We start from the raw sequence: 19,174 nt of genomic DNA, 5'->3' as shown, positions 1-19,174 counted from the left end.
TGCAGAGTGCTAAACTTTCTGATGACACATGCAAAGTTTATTAACTGTGCAGAATACATTTTCTGCCCTAATTAATTAATTAATGTTGAATTGAAATATGAGTCTTCACACAATGTTTATTACTTTTGCTGGCTGTTTTTGATCCTTGACAGATTATAAAAAACAACATACTATATACAACAACAACAATGATTTACAATGAATGGGGTTTGTTGTGTTGATTTGCAATTTAAAATAAGTTTTTATTTGTGTGTACAAAAATCAGATGCCACCCAGGTCTGTCTTCAGACACATGGATTGAGTCTTTGCCGCCTGATGGCTGACTGCACATTTTCCTGATGCCACTTAAACTAACTGGAATAAAAGCCTGGAGCCTGACAGGGAAAAGTTTAGATCTGTGTTGTTCAGATTTAAGGATACTTTTCTGAACCACCTTAGACTGTCTTTTTATCTGCACTCATTCACCTTTTCTAACGAGTCTGTGTGTGCATGGCCCCTCCCACCAAGCAGCAGATGGACGTGGCAGGGAGAGGCAACGGGAGTCCACGTCTACGCTGGAGGTGCCAGACCAGCAGAGGACGCCTGCCCATCACGGACGATCCCGCTCTGTCTCCCCACACCGCGAAGAGCGCATCCGGTCACGGCCACCCAACGTTCCCGCTCAGAGGTGGGAGGTCCAAATGAGACATTCCATAATGTGAATATGTAAATGTGACCTGCTGATCCCATACAGGGGTGACCATAATTTGACTTTTCATAGTCATATTTACGAGATAATACGAGATAATTAACGTCAGCTGATCATTTCTGATATTAAACTGTCGACCGATGAATCTGTGTGTGTGTCCAAGAAAGGAAAACTCACCTGGCTTTTGTAACGGGTATACCTGCTGGTTTTGATCTTTGATGACGACCTGAGGAGAAAGTATTGGTCACTTTGAAGAGGTTCAGGCATCATGGCTGGTGGAACGGTGTGATGCAGAACGCTCAGTCCTGCCAGCTCTGCTTTTACCGGCTGAGCCAAAGGAGCCTCGCCAAGACAAACCTCACCTCTTCCTTCCTTCCTTTCAGGAGTTTGGATGATGAGCTTCCTCATTCTCGTCGTTCTCGTTCTCCAACCCGCTACTACGACGCTGCCCGAGGTCGCCACCATGAGGAAGAGTACCTGGATGACAGGTGTGTGTCTCCGATGTGATGTGTAATTAGAATCAATGTCATTTAGTGTGAATGATGGCTGTGACGCTAACTAAACTTTATTATATCAAACAGGTTGTTTTCCATTGCTTTCTCCAGATTTCAGTTTTCTTTGGGCCTAGATTTTGGTGCATTGATCGTGAAAGTGATTTTTAGGGCCACGTTTAGAAAAAAAAGGCTTTGGTTGCAAAAATCTTTAGCGGCGTTTAGTTTGTTTGTGCGCGTGTGTGTGTGTATAACGATCAGCGACAACCTCTTTCCTATTCACCCTCTTCTCCCTCTGCTCTTCTGGTTTTTTGGCTGTTGTTAATTTCCTCATGTGTCATCCATCCCCATGGTAACGACAGTGAGATCATCATGATCCACCAGTCAATGCGAGGCAAAAGTGCTGAGTGCCTCCACACCAGGTAAAGCAGCCAATCATCACGTCTTCTTTGCATTTTCGTTCTGGATTTTGGTTTCTAGATCAGCTGTAGTTTTCTGTTTAACTTTAACGGTTGAGCTCCGGCTCATTTTGACTGATTATTTGACTGAACTTGGACGACTTGGTAATCTTTAAACAGCTGAAGAGAAAATGACTCATTGTCAGGGGAAATTTTCAGCCATGAAAGATTACACAGTCAGTCCTTGTGTATGTTTTGGTTTATATTTGTTCTTCAGAGATAGTTCACTCAAAGTCAAGCAATTCCAGCAATGATTTCAGGTAAATTGAAACACACTTCCTGCATTCTGAATATTGTAAACGCCCGTTGTACTACTCCCTCTTGTCCACCAGAGGACAGTACAGGACCGTGCTCACCAGTCTGTTATTCTACAAACAAGAGGGCAAGATAGAAAAAACCCAAAGTTGTCTCCTAATTAAACTGGCTGAGACGTCTTCTCTCTGCACTCTGCTCCCGTATCCTGACAGAATTCACATTTGTTTATTACATGGACTGTAGTGGTCTCCACTTGGTCCTTTGGCTGACAGGTAAACGACACTCCTGAGAGCACATCTGTGTGTGTCATTAGAGGCAGATAAAACCTTCTCCTCATTCAGCCGCAGCTCTGTGGGAGAAACACCCACACACAGACGTTTTTTAAAAGGACGACGGTGTATTTAAGCATCAGCTGAGATGCTTGTATACCTGTCATGTGGTGCGGCATTTCTGCTCACGCTGCAAAAACCTGAAGCTTACCCAGCAATTTTGAAAGAAAATATAGTTATTGATATTTAGGAACGACAGTACAGCTGTTTTGGAGGAATAACCGAAACATGAAACTTGTTCCATTTTGGTGGGACAATAAATACAAAGAGAAATTAAATCATGTGATGACCCAAACTAAATCGCGCTCCATGAAAAGCGGAGATGTAAAACTACACGGAGATGGTTTTTGGTTCCTTAAACCACACATATATCTTCTAATGGAAACGAGCACTTCACAAAAAAAGGACGTTTAAGCCAAATAATAACTACACAGTATAAAATTGAATTACTGGGTAAGTGGCCCCTTCTTCTTTTGTTCCATCCAAATGCTCCCACACCCCCAAAGACCTTTTTTTATTTAATTTAATTTATTTTAATTCCACCCATTTCCCTGCTTCTGTTTGCTGCGTGCATGCTAACATCAGGAGGCACAGTAACACTCTGCCACCTAAGATGCCACTTTTGTTCAACAGTAACACACACATGAATGGGTAAGTCCACACATGAAGGTTCAGTCATTTGAAATGAAGTGTGGAAATATTCTAACAATGAAAGGTTCAGCTTTAAAGCTGGGACTTTTTTTTTTTTTACCAACATGAAGAAAAACAATCTCTGATCATTTCTTCTAATTTAATGTTTTAACTGGACAGGATTTACCAACAAAATGCTAAAGCTCAACATGAGCAAGTCAAGAAGAAGCTAGCTGAGACTAAAAAGTTCATTTAATTTAATTTAATTTAATTTAAGGTCTTCAGATAGTAAAAGTCTCTGTCCAAGTTGGACCAATCTTTGTTTGAGATGTATTGAGGAATGTATGGAAAGTTTTATTATTAGAGCTAGAATATCTGCAGAGTAGCACACCTTAGTATAGATGGAGACTGATGTGAGTATTTCCTGCTGCAGCTTTATTTCATTTTGGTTTTATATACAAACGCATGCTGTTGTGCTTGTTGTTGTTGTTTTCTTTTCATCATAATTGTGCGACTAGCTGCATGCCACCTGCACGTCGAAAGACGAGCTCTGTCCCGGGATCACAAGTAGTCATGGCAACATGCCGCTCCATCACACACCGTGTTGTGATGTTCACAGATGAGGTGACAGTTAGGTAAGACACACACACACACACAGACGTGTGTACAGATAATTACTGGTGATTAAACATGTGAGTGTTGGGAGACAAGTGCAGAGAGTGCTCCATCTCCGTGACAGCCATGACGCATCTCCTTTGTAACTCCAGCCCATCAGGTCTCAGACTAGCGTTACAGTTTTGGGGATCTAAGCAGACTTTCTTTAAAAATGTATTTTTCTGTCTTTCCATTGTGTTTCTCGTTGTTTGTTTCTGCCTTCTCTTCCTCCATTGGATGGCATGTTGTGCTGTGGGGCCTCTAGTGATCTCCAGCCTTCTCTGGACAGGGTTAGGAGTTCTAGCGCCAACTGTCTGACTCCAGACAATCATGCCCCCTCACCAGAGACTGAAAGGTACCAGCCTCTGCCTAGTCCTCCCGTAGTCCTCCTGTTCTCTACCTTCCCTGGTCTTTGTAGGTTTCGTTCTCTGAATGTTCCTACACGGGCTGATAACTAAGCTTCCCCCTCCTCACCCCCCCACCCCACCCACTCCCCCGCTTTACACTCCTCCAATTTGCTGCTCCACCTCGCAGTTCTTCTGCTTTGCCACGATCCTCAATTTGTATGTGAAAGTGTAACGATTTTTCAATATTTCAAAATGTAATAACATCTCAAGTATTGATGGATATATTAAATGTGTCCATTAGTATAAACATTACAGGGATTATTTTGATTAAAATGTCAGAGACCAACGGGACTGTGCTGCAGTCCGTCTTAATATGATAACTGAGCTAACTGGCAGCATGTAAGAACCAACTCAGTGTCACAGACGTGAACTATAAAGACACGAGAATTTTATCCTCAGTTTAATGCCCATAAACTAAAAAACCTTTTGATTTTATCTAAATTAACACGCTAAGGAAATCAGAACGGGAAGGACCACGCTAATTAGGGACTGAAGGGCGTTCGGATGCTGTTTCTAATCTTGAACCTGATTTAATTTGTTGTGTGTCATTTTATTTAACGTTAGTTCAGGTACAAATGTGCAGAAATGTGTTCTGGCAACAAAACTATAATTATGACCAAGAACAAGAAAATTTTGGAAGATTCCCACCCAGACGTTTCCCTCAGGGTTTGGTGAAGACCAAAACGGAGCGAACGGCAGATTGTATTTTGGTGATGTAATGTCCTTCATGAAGCAGTTACTGATTGGTTATTGTCAGACTTAAACTAAAGAATTCTGGACCAAACGTGTGTTTGTCCAGTTAACCCCAATATTTATCTCCCACAGTTGGAGTCCAGTTTTTGTGTGTTAGATGAGGAACTGGACAGTTGATAATATGTCAGTGTTACAGCTCGTTTCACTGCCCCCCCCCACCACCACTGGTCAAAAATAGCCCCGCCCATTGGCAGGCAGCATTTCACTCACTGCATGCCTAATAGTGGAGTAGCATGGCTTTAGAGGTTTTATGATGGCTTGCTGATTTGGTCATATGGGTGATATATTTTGTATGTGTACACATAGACAATCTTTGTCACATTCCCTGCCCCGGAGACGCCCGGCAAGTCCCAGGATTCTTATCCAACATGCTTCCCCTGAAGATGACAGGTATCCTTTTGTAGACCCCCAACTGCTTTCTCCTTCTAGAGCTTGACAGGAGCCTTAAAATCTGCTGCCATTACTGTAAAATCCTCCAGTCGCTTTACTGAATTAGGAGGAGAGAGATTCCCAAGTTCCCTTTTTACTCATCACTCATTACTCATCCCACCTGATGGCTTCAGTTGGGTCTCATTGGGTCCGGGCAGATGTCAAGCTCTACCTTGTATTTGCAGCTAACACCGATCTTTTTCCAGAGTGCTGATTTTTTTGTGAGTAGCTGGTAGTGAGCTTGCAACCTATACCTTTCCAGCTCTACCCTGATAAAAGTAGTCTGTGACTTTATCTTGTATCACATCACACGCTCAGCAAATGTTCAACAACTTGGGAAAAAGGCTTCAGTATCAGTCAGTGAAACGCTCTCAAAAGGCACTCCGGTTATTTACCGACTGTGACATGATCGCTGCGATCAGCCAGGTTGGTTGGAGTGTTTCTGGGTCTCAGGATCTCCTGGGATGCTGGTACGACTCCTCAGGAAACCACAAACACTCAGTCTGGGCTAATGCATTTGGTGTGAACAACATGAGTCCATGGACCCAGTTGCTGCGGCCCAATGGTGTAAATCCAGTCAGTCCTGGTCGGAGTCCCTCAGTCTCAGTGTCACAAAGACAAAGTCTCAGACTGGAGCTCTTTTACAGGAAGAGCTGCTCATTTGTATTAGTACAGTGTTCCCAATAAAGTGCTCTGTGAGTCTATAAAGATTTATAAAGCCTGTCTTATTAAAGCGGGAGGTGAAAACACATCGGATCTGATGGGAGGCCATATTTGTCAGTTAACACAGAGCCAGGTTCGCTGGCTGGTATCATCCAAAGAGTTTTTCCCAAAATGTTGCTTTAACTTGTTTTGTTCCTGGAAGCCGTGGCTGTTCTTTTGGCCACGGCAGCATTTCGCTTCACTTTGCATTAAATACAAGATAGAATCATAACTTTCTGCAGTTTAGCTCCCTGCTGTTGACTGACGGACCTGGACACAGTGAGAGTGGCTGGAATAAAGTGGAACCGATGTGGACAAGTTCTACTTTGTTTCCCACTTTGTCACTCTCATTGTGTAGCCGGTTCTTTGTGTGGCTTTTATTTTGTGTTTAGTTTGGAAGACTTTCAGCCACAGACCGATTCTGGTTGGTGTTGTTGTTGTAGCAGCTTCGTCTTGTTGCCTTTCTTCCTCCTTCCTTTGTGGTCTCCAGTTTTTGCTCTTTTGGTGTTTTGGTGTGAAATGCCGTTGCGTTTGCTTCCTGCGGTTTTTCCAAGTCCACCTTTCGTTGGGGGCAACTTTGTTTCTGCGGCTTGTGTGCGCTCACCTCGAGGCTCCGCACTGAGCAGCGACCAAGAAATTCCTGTCATAAGTGTGACTATGTGTGTGCGTGTATGTGTCATTTTTGTCATCCTCATGTCGGTGAATGGAGAATATGGATGATACTTCCCACCCAAGAGACCTTAATTCACCTCAGTACAAAGAAGAGGTACAGACACTTGTGCTCACACACACACAGACACACACACACAGGCCCGCTCAGATGAAGCATGACTATCTGACACCCCTTATTCATATCACCATCATGCCATGCATCACATCCTGCCTCCCATTCCCTGTTTTCCAGATCATAAACTTATAAGGCCCCTGACAGCCCGACAGAGTCAGATTCTTCTAAATCTAAATGATTTATTCTCCCATCATCCTCTCTTCCATCCTCTCATCCGCCCATCAATCTTTTTTTTTTCTTCTGATTTGTATTGCTCTCTTTGCCCATTCACCATCCTCCAGAACGCCTCGGACCCCGGACACATCAGAGAGTCAGACTCTTGACAGGAAGCTGTCTGACGGTGGCAGGTAAGGCGTTTTTCTGTAGGCGTAGCTCATGTCACATGGGGGCGGACCGGCTCGCTGACAGGGAGAGCTGGAAAGCTCCTCAGTTTGGACGAAGCCGTCTCTTTTTTCTATTACACAAACCACAAACTGTATGAATTAGCAGAAGAATTTAGTTCTTAGTAAAATAAATTCAGTCATAGTTTGGAAAAAAGATTCAACCTTTTCTCCTAAATTTGTTTTGCCAAATGTGTAAGATCTAATTCTTTAAAAGAAACAGTTTGATGTTCAGATATTTTTCATTGGCTGTAAAGGGCCATACAGCCTAAAGGTTGATGTTTAAGGCTCCTACGGTTTAAAGGTGGACCTCCATGTGGCCGACGTTCTGTATCAGGAAGGATGTAAAACTACATCTAGATGATTATTTGTTCTTATCATCAACACTAAATATCAGCACCTTTGGTGGACACTGCAGAAACTCAATTATAAAACATGTATGATATTTGTTTATTCAGTTTATTCTGCTTTTTCCTTCCTCCTCCATTTTTCCAACCCCCCATCTTCCTTCTCTTCTTCTTGCATGCGTCTGCTCACATTTTGTTGCTTCGGGTTTGTATGAAACTTCACGTGACTGGATGTGACTGGATATGTGTGTATGAACCAGAATCACTCCCACCTCCATATGACGGGGCTCCAGAGGAAAGAAGGCCCTCAGTGAGGGCCCCTGAGTGATGCCCCCCCGGGTCCCTCAGACACAGGCAGCTGCTGTGACCACGTTGTGTGTTTGTGTTTGTAGTTTGTAGTTGTGCGGTCACGTGTTGTTGGTTGTTGTTTATCAGTGTTATTTGAGTGTTGTGTTAAGATTTTTGCCTGTTTTGTGTTGAAGGGGATAAAGACGTTGCAGTTTGTAGATTAGTCCGTCTTGTTAGCACTCAGTGGAATTAACTGACTGTAAATTGGATATTTTCAGGCTTTGTCACTGTTCGTGACGTCCGCCAATCAGCCATAACATTATCACCACTACCTGGTTACCATGGATACCTGTCAGTGGGTGGGGTCTCTCAGGTGAGCAGGACATCAGACAGGTGGTCATAATGTTATGGCTGAATAGTTTCTACAGATACAGAATCAGAGTGGATGGATGTTAACTGGTGCTCTAAACTTCTTCCTCTAAATCTGATTTTGCTGTTTTTGTTTGCTTGTTCGTTTTTGGCCCCGGGGTTCCTGACTACCAAACCCTGAACCAGCTGCTCTTTGTCAACACGTTGTTGCCTCTGATATTAAATATTGTTTTGGATACTTTTCTACATTCTGTTTGTTTTTTCTGCAGCTTTATTTTTGACTTCACTCGTCTTCACTGATGAAATGTTAAACAGCAGCAGGTTCCGCTGCTTAACTGCTCGCTTTTTGTGTCTTCAGATTAACTGATGAACTTTGGAATGTTAAAATAAAACGGCGTGAGTTGGACGAGCGCGCCGCTGCGTGGCGCCCCCTGAACTTCAGCCATATTGACTCTTAATGCCGTTTTCTCTCCTTCCTATTCCCATTCTCTTCATCGTTGTTTTCTGTTTGTTCTCCTTCCCTCTCTCCTCTTCAACCCTCCGTCCCACTGCTTGTGTTCTTCTCTGTCTGCTTCACTTTCATGTTATTTTGTGTTAGGGACCACCTCCAAGGTGGTGCATCTCTTTCCTCAGTGACGTCCTCCTCAGCGCGCAGAGTGAGGCAGCTCCCGCGGCTTCCCCCCAAGAGCAGCACTGTAGAACAAGGTACGGTGTGTGTCTGTGCTTCTGCTCTCTGCAGCCTGGGAAAGAGATAGCTAATAAAAACAAGCATCCACCGTGATGAGCCAGCGTGACAAAGATCATTCAAGGTGTTCTGATGTGATACAGTTTCAGAAGCCTGGACTTCTCAGCCACAGTAGTGATAAACTCTGCAGAGCCTGATATGAGGTTAAAACCTGAGTAGATACATGACCACGGGGACTCTTTCTTTTATCATAAGCCCTGGTAGCAGAGGAGTGTGTCCGTCAGCTCCAGATGAGGGTTCACTCCAACCGGGTGTCAGCTGCCACCACCTCCAGCCAACAGGACCTGGACCGGGTGCTGAAGAACAAACGGGAGGTAGGACGTGATTTATTATTTAATTTTTTTAGTTTATATTAACTGTTCCTTTAAAAACAAAGTCATCAGGAAAATAAAGAGTTTCAGCCAGAAAGGATCAACATGCTTCCTCTCAGGAACACTCCACATATCTCTGACTCTGAATGTCTCCTTCTCTTCCAAAGAAATGTTCCTCTCATGTGTTTGGGTCGTTTCTGTCTTTATCTGATCAGGAATTCTGCTCATTAATGAAGAAAAATCAGCTCCAAATATCGGACTGTCTTTATTCTGTCAACACAATAAACTCACACCAACTTCTTCTTCTCTAGTTTAAGTAGAAAAAAACATTGAGGAGCAATAATGCTCTAAAGTTCAGATTTTCTTAACAGGACTAAAACACTTTTGTTTGATGATTAATTGATTCATCTACTTGGTGTTTGTTTTTTCTTGCAGCTCTACAAGGATCAGAGGAGGAGCAGTGAAAATGTTTCCCACAAGTCCTCAGACAGTGATGTCAGCGATGTGTCAGCCATCTCTCGAACCAGCAGTGCCTCTCGCATCAGTAGCACCAGCTACATGTCCATCCAGTCAGAGAGACCCCGAGGACGCTTCAGGTACAAACGCACATGCACCTATTTCACGCTCGTGTGCGGCCCGCACATCATGAGACTGATTTTCTAAACCGCCTCTGATCAGCCGGGCCATACGTGCAACCGGCCGTCACATGATGATGAGTACCAGCGTGAGCGGTGAGATCTACGGCATGGAGCACGCTGACGGCAGCCAATCAGACACGGCGCTCGGGAGCCTCGGAAGTGGCATCAAGAAGCGGCGCTCGAGCTTCAGCCAACGTGTTGTCGCCATACTACCATCCAGACGCAGCCGGAGCACCTCACAACTCAGCCAGACAGGTCAGAGAGCCGACTGAGCGCCATCGCCACAGAAACACACAACACAAACTATTAGGCAGACACACAAACGTCCAGACCAGTATAAATGATCTGTTATCTGTTCTCAGAGCCAAACCCAGCTGCCTGTGACGCCACTTTACTGACTTTGGTTCTTGTCTTACTGTCGTGTATGTTGTATTGTTTGGTGGTGCAGTGTCTCCTTTCCACAAAGCTCAGCAGAAATCTTCAATATTAGACGTCACTCATCCACACACATACTGTACAGAGACACTTCAGCTCAGATAATAAAGTTACAAACACAGCTACACACTCACAGTGTTACTGTTGTACCTCTGATGTTGTTGTTTATGGGCTTTATTGTTGTTGTGTGTTATTTCAGAAGCGGCGGGTAAGGCGGTGGACAGACAGAAAGGTAAACCGATAGTCAGACAGACAGTTTGAACAAAAAGTAAATTTTAGGAAACATTAATTAATGAGCTGATTGTCAGAAGAAAAGAGATGCACAATAATCATAAACAGCGTCAAATATGATGATGTCGTACATGATGTACACAATGTCATATGTTAGATGTGAATTCTCAGAAGGGTTTTATGAAATAACTTATTCTATAGTACATTTATATAGAATAAGTTATTTAATCAACACTCTTCAGACAGATTCAGACAGAGTAGAGCAGCATCTTCCTGACTCCGCCCCCTTCCATCACCTCCATGTTTAACGGCGGGTTCAGTTCTAGAGGAAGCTCGGCTGTATCTTCTGCACAGACTGAAAACAGCCGGCTCTTCTGCAGAGCTGAGCTACGCCTTTGTTTTCTCCGCACGTTAAATTTCTGACAGTTCGACTAATCGATGTTCTTCCTCACCTCCTGAAATCACTAATTACCACCTCAAAGTGATTTAAGTTCCTAGAAACCTGAAGTTGCGGGTGTTTGCTCAGATGTTTGAAGAGGCTGGTGAGGTCATTCTGAGATTAGTCTGCATGGGACGGCCTCGAGTCTTCTTAAAAGCTGTAACCTAGTCTTTGATTTCAAATTCCGCCTGATAACTGATGACAGTCCAGCTTTGGATGTCCCAGACCAAACGGCTGATTTCTGTGTCCACAGAGACGTTGGCGGGTAAGAAGGCGGGTAAAGGCGGCAGCAGCAGCATCCAGAGGAGCGTGGAGACGGGCATGGCGGTGGAGTATCCGCGGGGAGGGTCGGCCATGAACCGACAGGCCAGCAGAGAGTCCACGGATGGCAGCATGAACAGTTACAGCTCTGAGGGGAAGTATGTGCACACAAAGAAAACGCCAACTACAGATTGATGTTGTCTTCTCTGAGACTTTAATCAGCATCAGCTGCTGTTAAACTGAGCAGCCGAATGAAACTTATGAAACTTTAAGTTGATTAAATCGTGCACATAATCACTTATCTTCGTGAGAGATATTCAAAGTTTCACAGTTTCATATTTTTCAAATGCCACAGAATCCTACATTTCCCATAATCCAACTGAGTTAGTGTTTTTTGTTAACTCCTTCCTGTTTGATAAAATGGCTTTCATGGAAAAAAATAAGTGTTTCTGTGTTTCAGTCTGATCTTCTCAGGGATGCGTTTGGGTGCAGACAGTCAGTTCAGTGACTTCCTGGATGGTCTGGGACCTGGTCAGCTGGTGGGCCGGCAAACGTTGGCAACGCCTGCCATGGGTGACTTCACTTTTTCTTTATCCGTACACAGAAAGAACTAAAATGACAGCTCTGTCACTGTGTCCTGTTTCTAATCTTTTTTGTGAATTTGCGTTGTCTCCGTTTTGTACAGGTGATGTCCAGATTGGTTTGATGGATAAGAAAGGCCAGCTGGAGGTGGAGGTGATCAGGGCACGAGGCCTTACCCCCAAACCAGGCTCCAAATCCCTCCCAGGTAGGTAGTAGAACACACTGACATGAAAATTCTGCCTAATTGGAGCTGAACTCACTCAGGTTCACTCCCCCCCCCACACATCCCTTCATATCTTTCCGACCCCAGCCCCCTACGTCAAGGTGTACCTGCTGGACAACGGAACTTGTAAAGCCAAAAAGAAAACCAAGATTGCACGAAAGACTCTGGAGCCGCTGTACCAGCAGCACCTGCTGTTTGAGGAGAGTCCACAGGGCAAGGTGCTTCAGGTAACACTGTGTGTGTCTGTGGATGTGAAGTGTGCATACCTGACACTCTAATCTCAAACAGAGATTGTGCGGAGGACCACAGTCTCTTTGTGACTTGATATAAATGGACTGAAGAGTTGTCAGAGTTGGTCTCCATAAAGACCGTTAAAGGTTTCTGTTTCTCCATCGTCACCGTCGGCTGACTGTCCCGTTTCCTCCTCCAGGTGATCGTGTGGGGCGACTACGGACGACTGGACCACAAATGTTTTATGGGTGTAGCACAGATCCTATTGGAAGACCTGGACCTCTCAAGTACAGTGATTGGCTGGTACAAACTGTTCCCACCATCCTCATTGGTGGACCCTACATTAGCTCCACTCACGCGACTGGCATCTCAGACGTCATTGGACAGCTCAGGACCGCCGCCAGGCGTTCGGTCCTAGTGACCGGATGGCGACCGCAAACCCCTCCCCCCTCCCTAAAATTCCTTAAATGACAAAGTAATGGACCACAGCTACTGGACCTCAGCTGAGCAGAGGGAAGGAGAAAGGCCTGCCCCGGGATCGACACCAACAACCCCTCGGTCAACCAATGAAAAGCCAGATGGAGGGACAGGGAATGAGAGAGAGAAAGAGAGAGAGGGAGAGACAGAACTAGCCAATCAAAGCTTAGCTGGAGTCTGACAATCACGTCTCACGCCTTCCCTCTTCCTCCTCCTATCCATTTTCTGTTTTCAGAGCTTTGCTTTCTTTGTTTTTCGGCAGTAGAGCTTTCTGTCCAGCATCCTTCTCTTCTCTCTGCTGCCTCTCCCTTCTGTCTGTTTGTTTTGTTCAGCCCCAATCAGAGCACTTGATCCAAGCCCCGCCCCCCTCCCCCCAGCCAATCAGAGTAGAGCTCACTGCAAGGTCACGCGGAGGAGTGGTCTAATCAATGAGTGGGCGTTAGCTGTACTGTCGGGTAAAGGCTTGCTGTTGCCATGGTGACAGTGAGGTCGTAGATGAGCACGAGGAGCAGCGGTTCGTACGTGCACATTGTCGTGAGACACGAAAGCACAAGAAGAGCTCGGTCCCTTTGGTGGGACGAACATGAGGCCAAAATTAATGATTTGCTTTTTTGAATTGTTCTTTGGGATCCTTTTTTCCGTCTTCGTTTAGAGTTCCGGGCGGTACCTTCAGGTGCAGACTCCCTCTGTGTACATGTACGTTTGGTTTTCGAACGACGGTGCCGACGATAACAGTTGGGTCACATTCGCACGAACGCCTCACCAGATCCTCACCCCCTCCCCCCCGCCTCTCCCCGTTCCCAGACCCTCTAACGCCCCCTGCAGGAGGGAGCAGCATGACTCGGGGATGCCCCGCCCCGGCCCCAAGCTGCATGCACGTTTCTTTTGTTCTGTTTGTTTTGTTTTTTCGTTTTGTTCTCTACTTTTTTGTAAAATCGAAGACGAGACAAATTAACAAACAATTCTCAAAAAACAACAGAAAAAAAGAGTAGACTGTGTGTGTTAGTTCCACATACTTTTAGGCCAGCTTGTATGTTGCATGTTCTTGTACAGTTTGCTCGTACTGAATATGAATACAAACCGAGAAAAGCCAAGCCATCCCCGCCCCCTAACGAGGAGTGGACCAATGGGGGAGGGGTCGACTCCACCCAGGCCACGCCTTCCACTCTGGGTTTAAATATCCATTCTAGGAAGTCTCCGGAAAAAGAAGTTGTTTTGTTTCTGTTTTTCTTTGAACATTTTGAACAACAGTGCTGTTCTGTAGTTCTGAGCAAACTGGAGCCCCCCACCCCCAGCCTCCCCCCACCCCCCCACCCTCCCCCCGGTGTTTCTGAGGATTAGGAGTCTAAACTGTAGTTTACGACAGTCGGGGCTAGAGACAGAGATAGAGAATGTGTGTATAACAGCTAAATGCATATGAAGTATCATTATGAGTTTGACGGAAATGATAAAGATATAGATATATGAATATAAAAGAGTGTATTTGACTGCACACCCATCACCAACACACACATGCACACCTTGTACATACAAATCAGGATGAGCGGCTTAAACTTAAGATGCGAACTAACGAAGAAAAAAGATAACACATCGCTGACACACAAACATTCCTGGTCTTGTTGATGGGATTTTGCGTCCTGTTGCTGCGTTCGGGCTGCTGAGCGGCTCTGAGCCACAAGTGGGCGCCAAAAGGCCTTTATTTTTGTCCCAGCTGAAGAAAATTAGCAAGAAGCAATTAGAACAAAGTTTACTTTCTTCTCCTCGAATCCCCCCGTCCCCGTTTTATTACCGTTGGTTTGGACTGGACTTCTGAAGCCGAGCAGACATATTTTGCAGATGTTTCCGTTGAAGCCCTTGGCGGTGTGGCCGACTGCCCTTTCCTTTGTCAGTATTACTCCAGGGATACTGATTGTTTACAGCCCGTGGCTCCCCACTCCCAAACCACGATTCCAGACAAAAGACAAAGTATTCACTGCAACAGTTCTTGTTTGTATAACAGATGTGGCTCTACTGATGTGTATGTTTTATATTCAAGAGTTCATTTTTATTATTTACAAATAAAAGACTGTGTGGAAGAAGATCATGGCTTTTTCAAACTGACTCATCTCCAGTTCTTGTGGAGCCTTATTTAACCTGCTGAATGTGGGCGGGGCCTTTTGTCACCGATGCATAAAATAACACACACGATCACTTTACCACGGTATATATATAGATTAAGATTTTTCCAGATTTTCCTTGGATCCTCACATTACGACCAAAGGTAAGAATGGTGCTTCCTCAGACGAAGAATATGAAGGTGCTAAGACTTTAACGTCTACATTTAGAGCAAATGGACCTTTAACTGACAGCATGAGTTCATTTAATATATAAAAGAAAACATTTCCCTAAACTTTGACAGTCTGACAAACATCCAACAGGAGACTTTAGCTCATTTGCTGAGTGATCACCTTTAATTAGAGAAACGACTCTATTAGACTTTGATTTTCAGGGTCATTGTGAATCTGCAGGTCTTGTTCTGTTTGAGTCTGTCCATTCAATGGAGAGTTTTCAAAATTATATTGAAACTGAAACGACCCCATTTAACACATGAATGTCTGCCTTTATACGACAGAAACAAAATGGTTAAAATCCTTTGGAGAAAGTGTCCAGAAGTCAGTTCCACAGGATGTCGGATAATAAAGTTATTTTGAGGAACAATAGTTGTCTGTCTGTTCTGTTTTTTCAGGATGGAAACACTTTAAAAATGTTTCATCATGGAGAATAACATGATGTTGGTCAGAAACTCCTCTGGAAGTCTTAACTGCTGATAATTTAATGTTGTAAAAACTCAAGAGTGCAAAAAAATTAACACGTTTTAATTCACTGGCTTTTTGCCCCCTCCCAGGCTGCTACTGCCCCCCTGTGGTGGTATTTTAGAACAACGTTTTATTGGTTTGTTTACAAGTTTCATTCCCTCATATTTAAATTATTCATGTAAATATTAAATATTTCATATTGTATTTACTGAAGTGAAGCATGAAGGACATGAAGCCTGTTTGGTTTTACTGTGTAATTTCTTATTTAGCCACCAGCTGATGAAGCAGGATAAGACCACAGATACTTCACAGAATAATTATATTTAATATAATATTTAAATCCAGAGATAAATCGGCTCTCTCACAGTCCTCCTCTTCAGGTAGGTAACATAGGTAACACCGGTTTAGTCTGAAAAGTGAAAGTTTCTTCTGGTTTCAGAAAAAGATGTAAAACTTCGGCTCACAAACCGAAATGTGACGTCACGGGGGGTTAAAGTTCACAGTCCGCCCATTTTAACTGTTTATATGTTCTTTGAACAAAGAACAAAACAAACTGTTTACAATCCCAAATTAACGGAAAATAATTTAAATTGAGTTTAATGTGTGTAACGTTACACAAAAAATTAAATCGTATATTAGATATTTTTATTATATTTATATTATTATTATTTTATTATTTTTATCCGAAGCGGGAAAAGACTTCACATCCGGGACTTACTCCCGGAAGCTTGTTCTGCGCGTGCGTCAGGTAAGCCATTTCCTTCGGGGCGGAAGTGGCGCGAATTATTTTGTTCCCGGTAAACAGTTGTGATGGCGCGAAAGAATTCGTCTTTTGATAAATTTCATGTCAGCGAAGAAGAAGAATCCTCCAACCTCCAGACAGGAAGTCCGCACACTGCTGCTCCTGACGTCATCAAAGGTGCGTCACGGTCCGTCAAGTGTTTGTTTGTTTGCTGCTGCTGTTGTTGTTGTTGTTGTCGTCGTCGTCGTCACATCAGTTAAAATCCTTTAGCTCCGGTCTGGACCTTTATCTGCTTATTTATAATTCACTTTTATTTCAGTTTATTCTGCTCCGATCGTCTCACAGTTCGATGGAAATGTCCATTTAACTTCATTTGAATTCGGATATGAATCAACTTTAATATTTGCTCGAATTTTCTTTCTCTATCACACTTTTTATCTTTAGCATTTCCCCACTTCCTGTTGTTGTACTTTATTTACTTCCCATGTGTATAAATTGGGATGTGTATTAGTGTGTCTTTGTTCAAGTGTGAAAGTCATCGATATGAATTTACTGAGAAAAAATCTGGAGACGGAAAAACAAAAAGATTATGAGGTTTTTCTGACGTTGATGCAACTTGTTACATAAATACAATTATTAGTGTTACTAGTATTAGTGGTATTAGTAGTATTGGTAGTATTATTAGTATTAGTGGTATTAGTGGTATTGGTAGTATTGTTAGTATTATTAGTATTAGTGGTATTATTAGTATAAGTGGTATTGGTAGTATTATTAGTATTAGTGGTATTAGTGGTATTATTAGTATAAGTGGTATTGGTAGTATTATTGGTATTATTAGTATTAGTGGTATTAGTAGTATTATTGGTATTATTAGTATTAGTGGTATTAGTAGTATTAGTGGTATTATTAGTATTAGTGGTATTAGTAGTATTATTAGTATTAGTGGTATTAGTAGTATTATTGGTATTATTAGTATTAGTGGTATTAGTAGTATTAGTGGTATTATTAGTATTAGTGGTATTAGTAGTATTATTAGTATTAGTGGTATTAGTAGTATTAGTGGTATTATTAGTATTATTGGTATTATTAGTATTAGTGGTATTAGTGGTATTAGTAGTATTAGTAGTATTAGTAGTATTAGTGGTATTGGTAGTATTATTGGTATTATTAGTATTAGTGGTATTAGTAGTATTATTGGTATTATTAGTATTAGTGGTCTTAGTAGTATTAGTGGTATTGGTAGTATATTTTCCTGAAAAGAACCTTCAGGTTCATCTCAGTGAACTGAAACTGGTTTTTATTAAATTCACTTGGAATCATGTTGTTCTGGTGCTCAGCAGATGAGTTGAAGTGTCTTCATTTATTATCTAAAGTCGTATTGATCCGAGCTCAGGCCCGTATTGGCTTTTTATCAGCCGATCAGCGTCTCCCGCCTCTGAAACGAGGAAGATTCCTCCTCATCAATCTGGGAATCCTGGCAGGAGAATGAATTGGACGGCTCTCTGTTCCAGTCAGGAGGTTTAATGTCCTCTCGGAGTGATTGTTGTCTCCGGTGAACAGTTGTGGGGACATGTCGACTTTCTTGGCAAGAAAATTGTCACTTTTAATGACAATGAAGTGTCAGTTTGGAAATTTATTATCTGGAAAGTAAAAATTGACGTCATTGCACAATATTTTCAAAGAAATTTTTAAAGAAACTAAACGATCCCTAAAATCTAAGTTTTATCACCCACTGCTGAGATGGGGGGGGGGGGCGACTTCACTGGACTTAAAAGGTGTCAGATAGTTTTGAAGTCTATGGGGGAATGTCCCTCCTCCTCAGTAAACTTTTCCCTGATGAGTTTCTGGTCTCAGTCTGAAATAAAACATAATGTTAATTTTTTAGATGAAGCTCCATTTTAGAGGGAAAGGGGAGGGGGTAGGGGCGGGGCTACTGTTTGACTGGCAGCCTGTACCATCCAATCAGGAATGAGTCCAGAGCTGGTCAGATCCACCTTCTTCCTGGTTTAGTTACAATTCACAGTTCCTTTTATTTTATTCTCAATATCACAACACTCAGCGATGTTTGTGTTTTACTGTTTTTACATCTCCAGCGAAGAGAATCAAAAGTCAGATTATTTTTTTATTTTTTTATTTTTTTAAAGGATGCAATGCCTGAATTTTTTTGTTTTGAAGCCTCTTTGACTTTTATTTTGAAGGTATTAAAGCTGATAGGCAGGTCGGCAGCTCGTCCTTAAACCTGCATTTGCCCCGTCTCATCTTCATCCTTCTCTCCAGATAAATGAACTCCTCTTCCTCCTCATCTGTTTCTTTACTAATTTAAAAGAAGATTTCAGATCAAATTGAAATCTAAAATCTGATTTTATTTTCCTTTAAATTATTTTGGAGTGTTTTTGAGGCCTCTGCTCTTCCGGCTCTCGCTCACTTCCCGTTTTTGGCCACTAGGTGGAGCTGGAGTCCGTGTGTGCAGCCGGGACCGGGCCCACAGGAGCTACATCCGGGAGGCTTCAGCTGTTCCAGAGGCCTCCAGATCTGAGGTGAGTCCGGTGCAGCAAAATAATCCCAGTTCTGCTCCTCAACTGCTCTGGATTTAAATCCCTGAAATCAACAGAATTTTAAATCCAAACTGTGTTCAAGCGAATCTCAACAGCTGCAGCTAATGCAGGCCCCCCAGACCCAAAACGACCCCCCCATGTCCTGTCTATTGGTCACTGTAGCTACGGATTACAGGATCCTGCCTGTGGGGTCATGGGTGTAAGATGAGATGTATTTTATCATTTATGGACACTGTGTATAGAAGTGTGTGTGGTGGTGATGAGGTGGGTGTGTGTTGGGGGGGGCGGGGGCGGGGGGGGGGGTTGATAATTTGCTCTATAGCCGTGTAATCCCGTTTGATCCACCGGTCCGACGCATCGTGCGCGCACATCCCCCGGTGTGATAATAGTGCGATGTGAAATCCAGACAGCTCCAGTTTTCCCAAAGCTTTTGGGATGGAAGGATTGGGGTGGTGTGTGTGTGTGTGTGTGTGTGTGTGTGTGTGTGTGTGTGTGTGTGTGTGTGTGTGTGTGTGTGTGTGTGTGTGTGTGTGTGTGTGTGT

At 43.3% G+C, this 19,174-nt stretch overlaps 1 protein-coding gene across 2 annotated transcripts in view; it reads left to right on the top strand.

Annotated features, from left to right (window-relative positions):
• LOC115055522 (regulating synaptic membrane exocytosis protein 1-like) overlaps positions 1 to 12,481 on the top strand; it is a 55,046-nt gene extending 42,565 nt beyond the window's left edge. The window contains exons 18-33 of one of the 2 annotated variants that reach the window (XM_029521394.1): positions 508 to 667; positions 1,072 to 1,176; positions 1,542 to 1,601; positions 3,771 to 3,860; positions 4,972 to 5,055; positions 6,865 to 6,930; positions 8,566 to 8,672; positions 8,908 to 9,026; positions 9,459 to 9,619; positions 9,702 to 9,916; positions 10,296 to 10,328; positions 11,020 to 11,185; positions 11,488 to 11,600; positions 11,713 to 11,814; positions 11,920 to 12,059; positions 12,263 to 12,481. In XM_029521394.1, the coding sequence (XP_029377254.1) occupies positions 508 to 667; positions 1,072 to 1,176; positions 1,542 to 1,601; positions 3,771 to 3,860; positions 4,972 to 5,055; positions 6,865 to 6,930; positions 8,566 to 8,672; positions 8,908 to 9,026; positions 9,459 to 9,619; positions 9,702 to 9,916; positions 10,296 to 10,328; positions 11,020 to 11,185; positions 11,488 to 11,600; positions 11,713 to 11,814; positions 11,920 to 12,059; positions 12,263 to 12,481 (1,940 nt within the window). The remainder of the gene's footprint in view (positions 1 to 507; positions 668 to 1,071; positions 1,177 to 1,541; positions 1,602 to 3,770; positions 3,861 to 4,971; positions 5,056 to 6,864; positions 6,931 to 8,565; positions 8,673 to 8,907; positions 9,027 to 9,458; positions 9,620 to 9,701; positions 9,917 to 10,295; positions 10,329 to 11,019; positions 11,186 to 11,487; positions 11,601 to 11,712; positions 11,815 to 11,919; positions 12,060 to 12,262) is intronic. The other variant, XM_029521395.1, reaches the window with a different exon arrangement.
• The last annotated feature ends 6,693 nt before the right edge of the window (positions 12,482 to 19,174 follow it).

This window comes from Echeneis naucrates, chromosome 15, assembly GCF_900963305.1.
Source record: "Echeneis naucrates chromosome 15, fEcheNa1.1, whole genome shotgun sequence".
In the NCBI taxonomy this organism is placed as follows: Eukaryota; Metazoa; Chordata; class Actinopteri; order Carangiformes; family Echeneidae; genus Echeneis; species Echeneis naucrates.
Note: the sequence above shows the minus strand (reverse complement) of the source record. Positions and strands in the feature narration are given on the sequence as shown.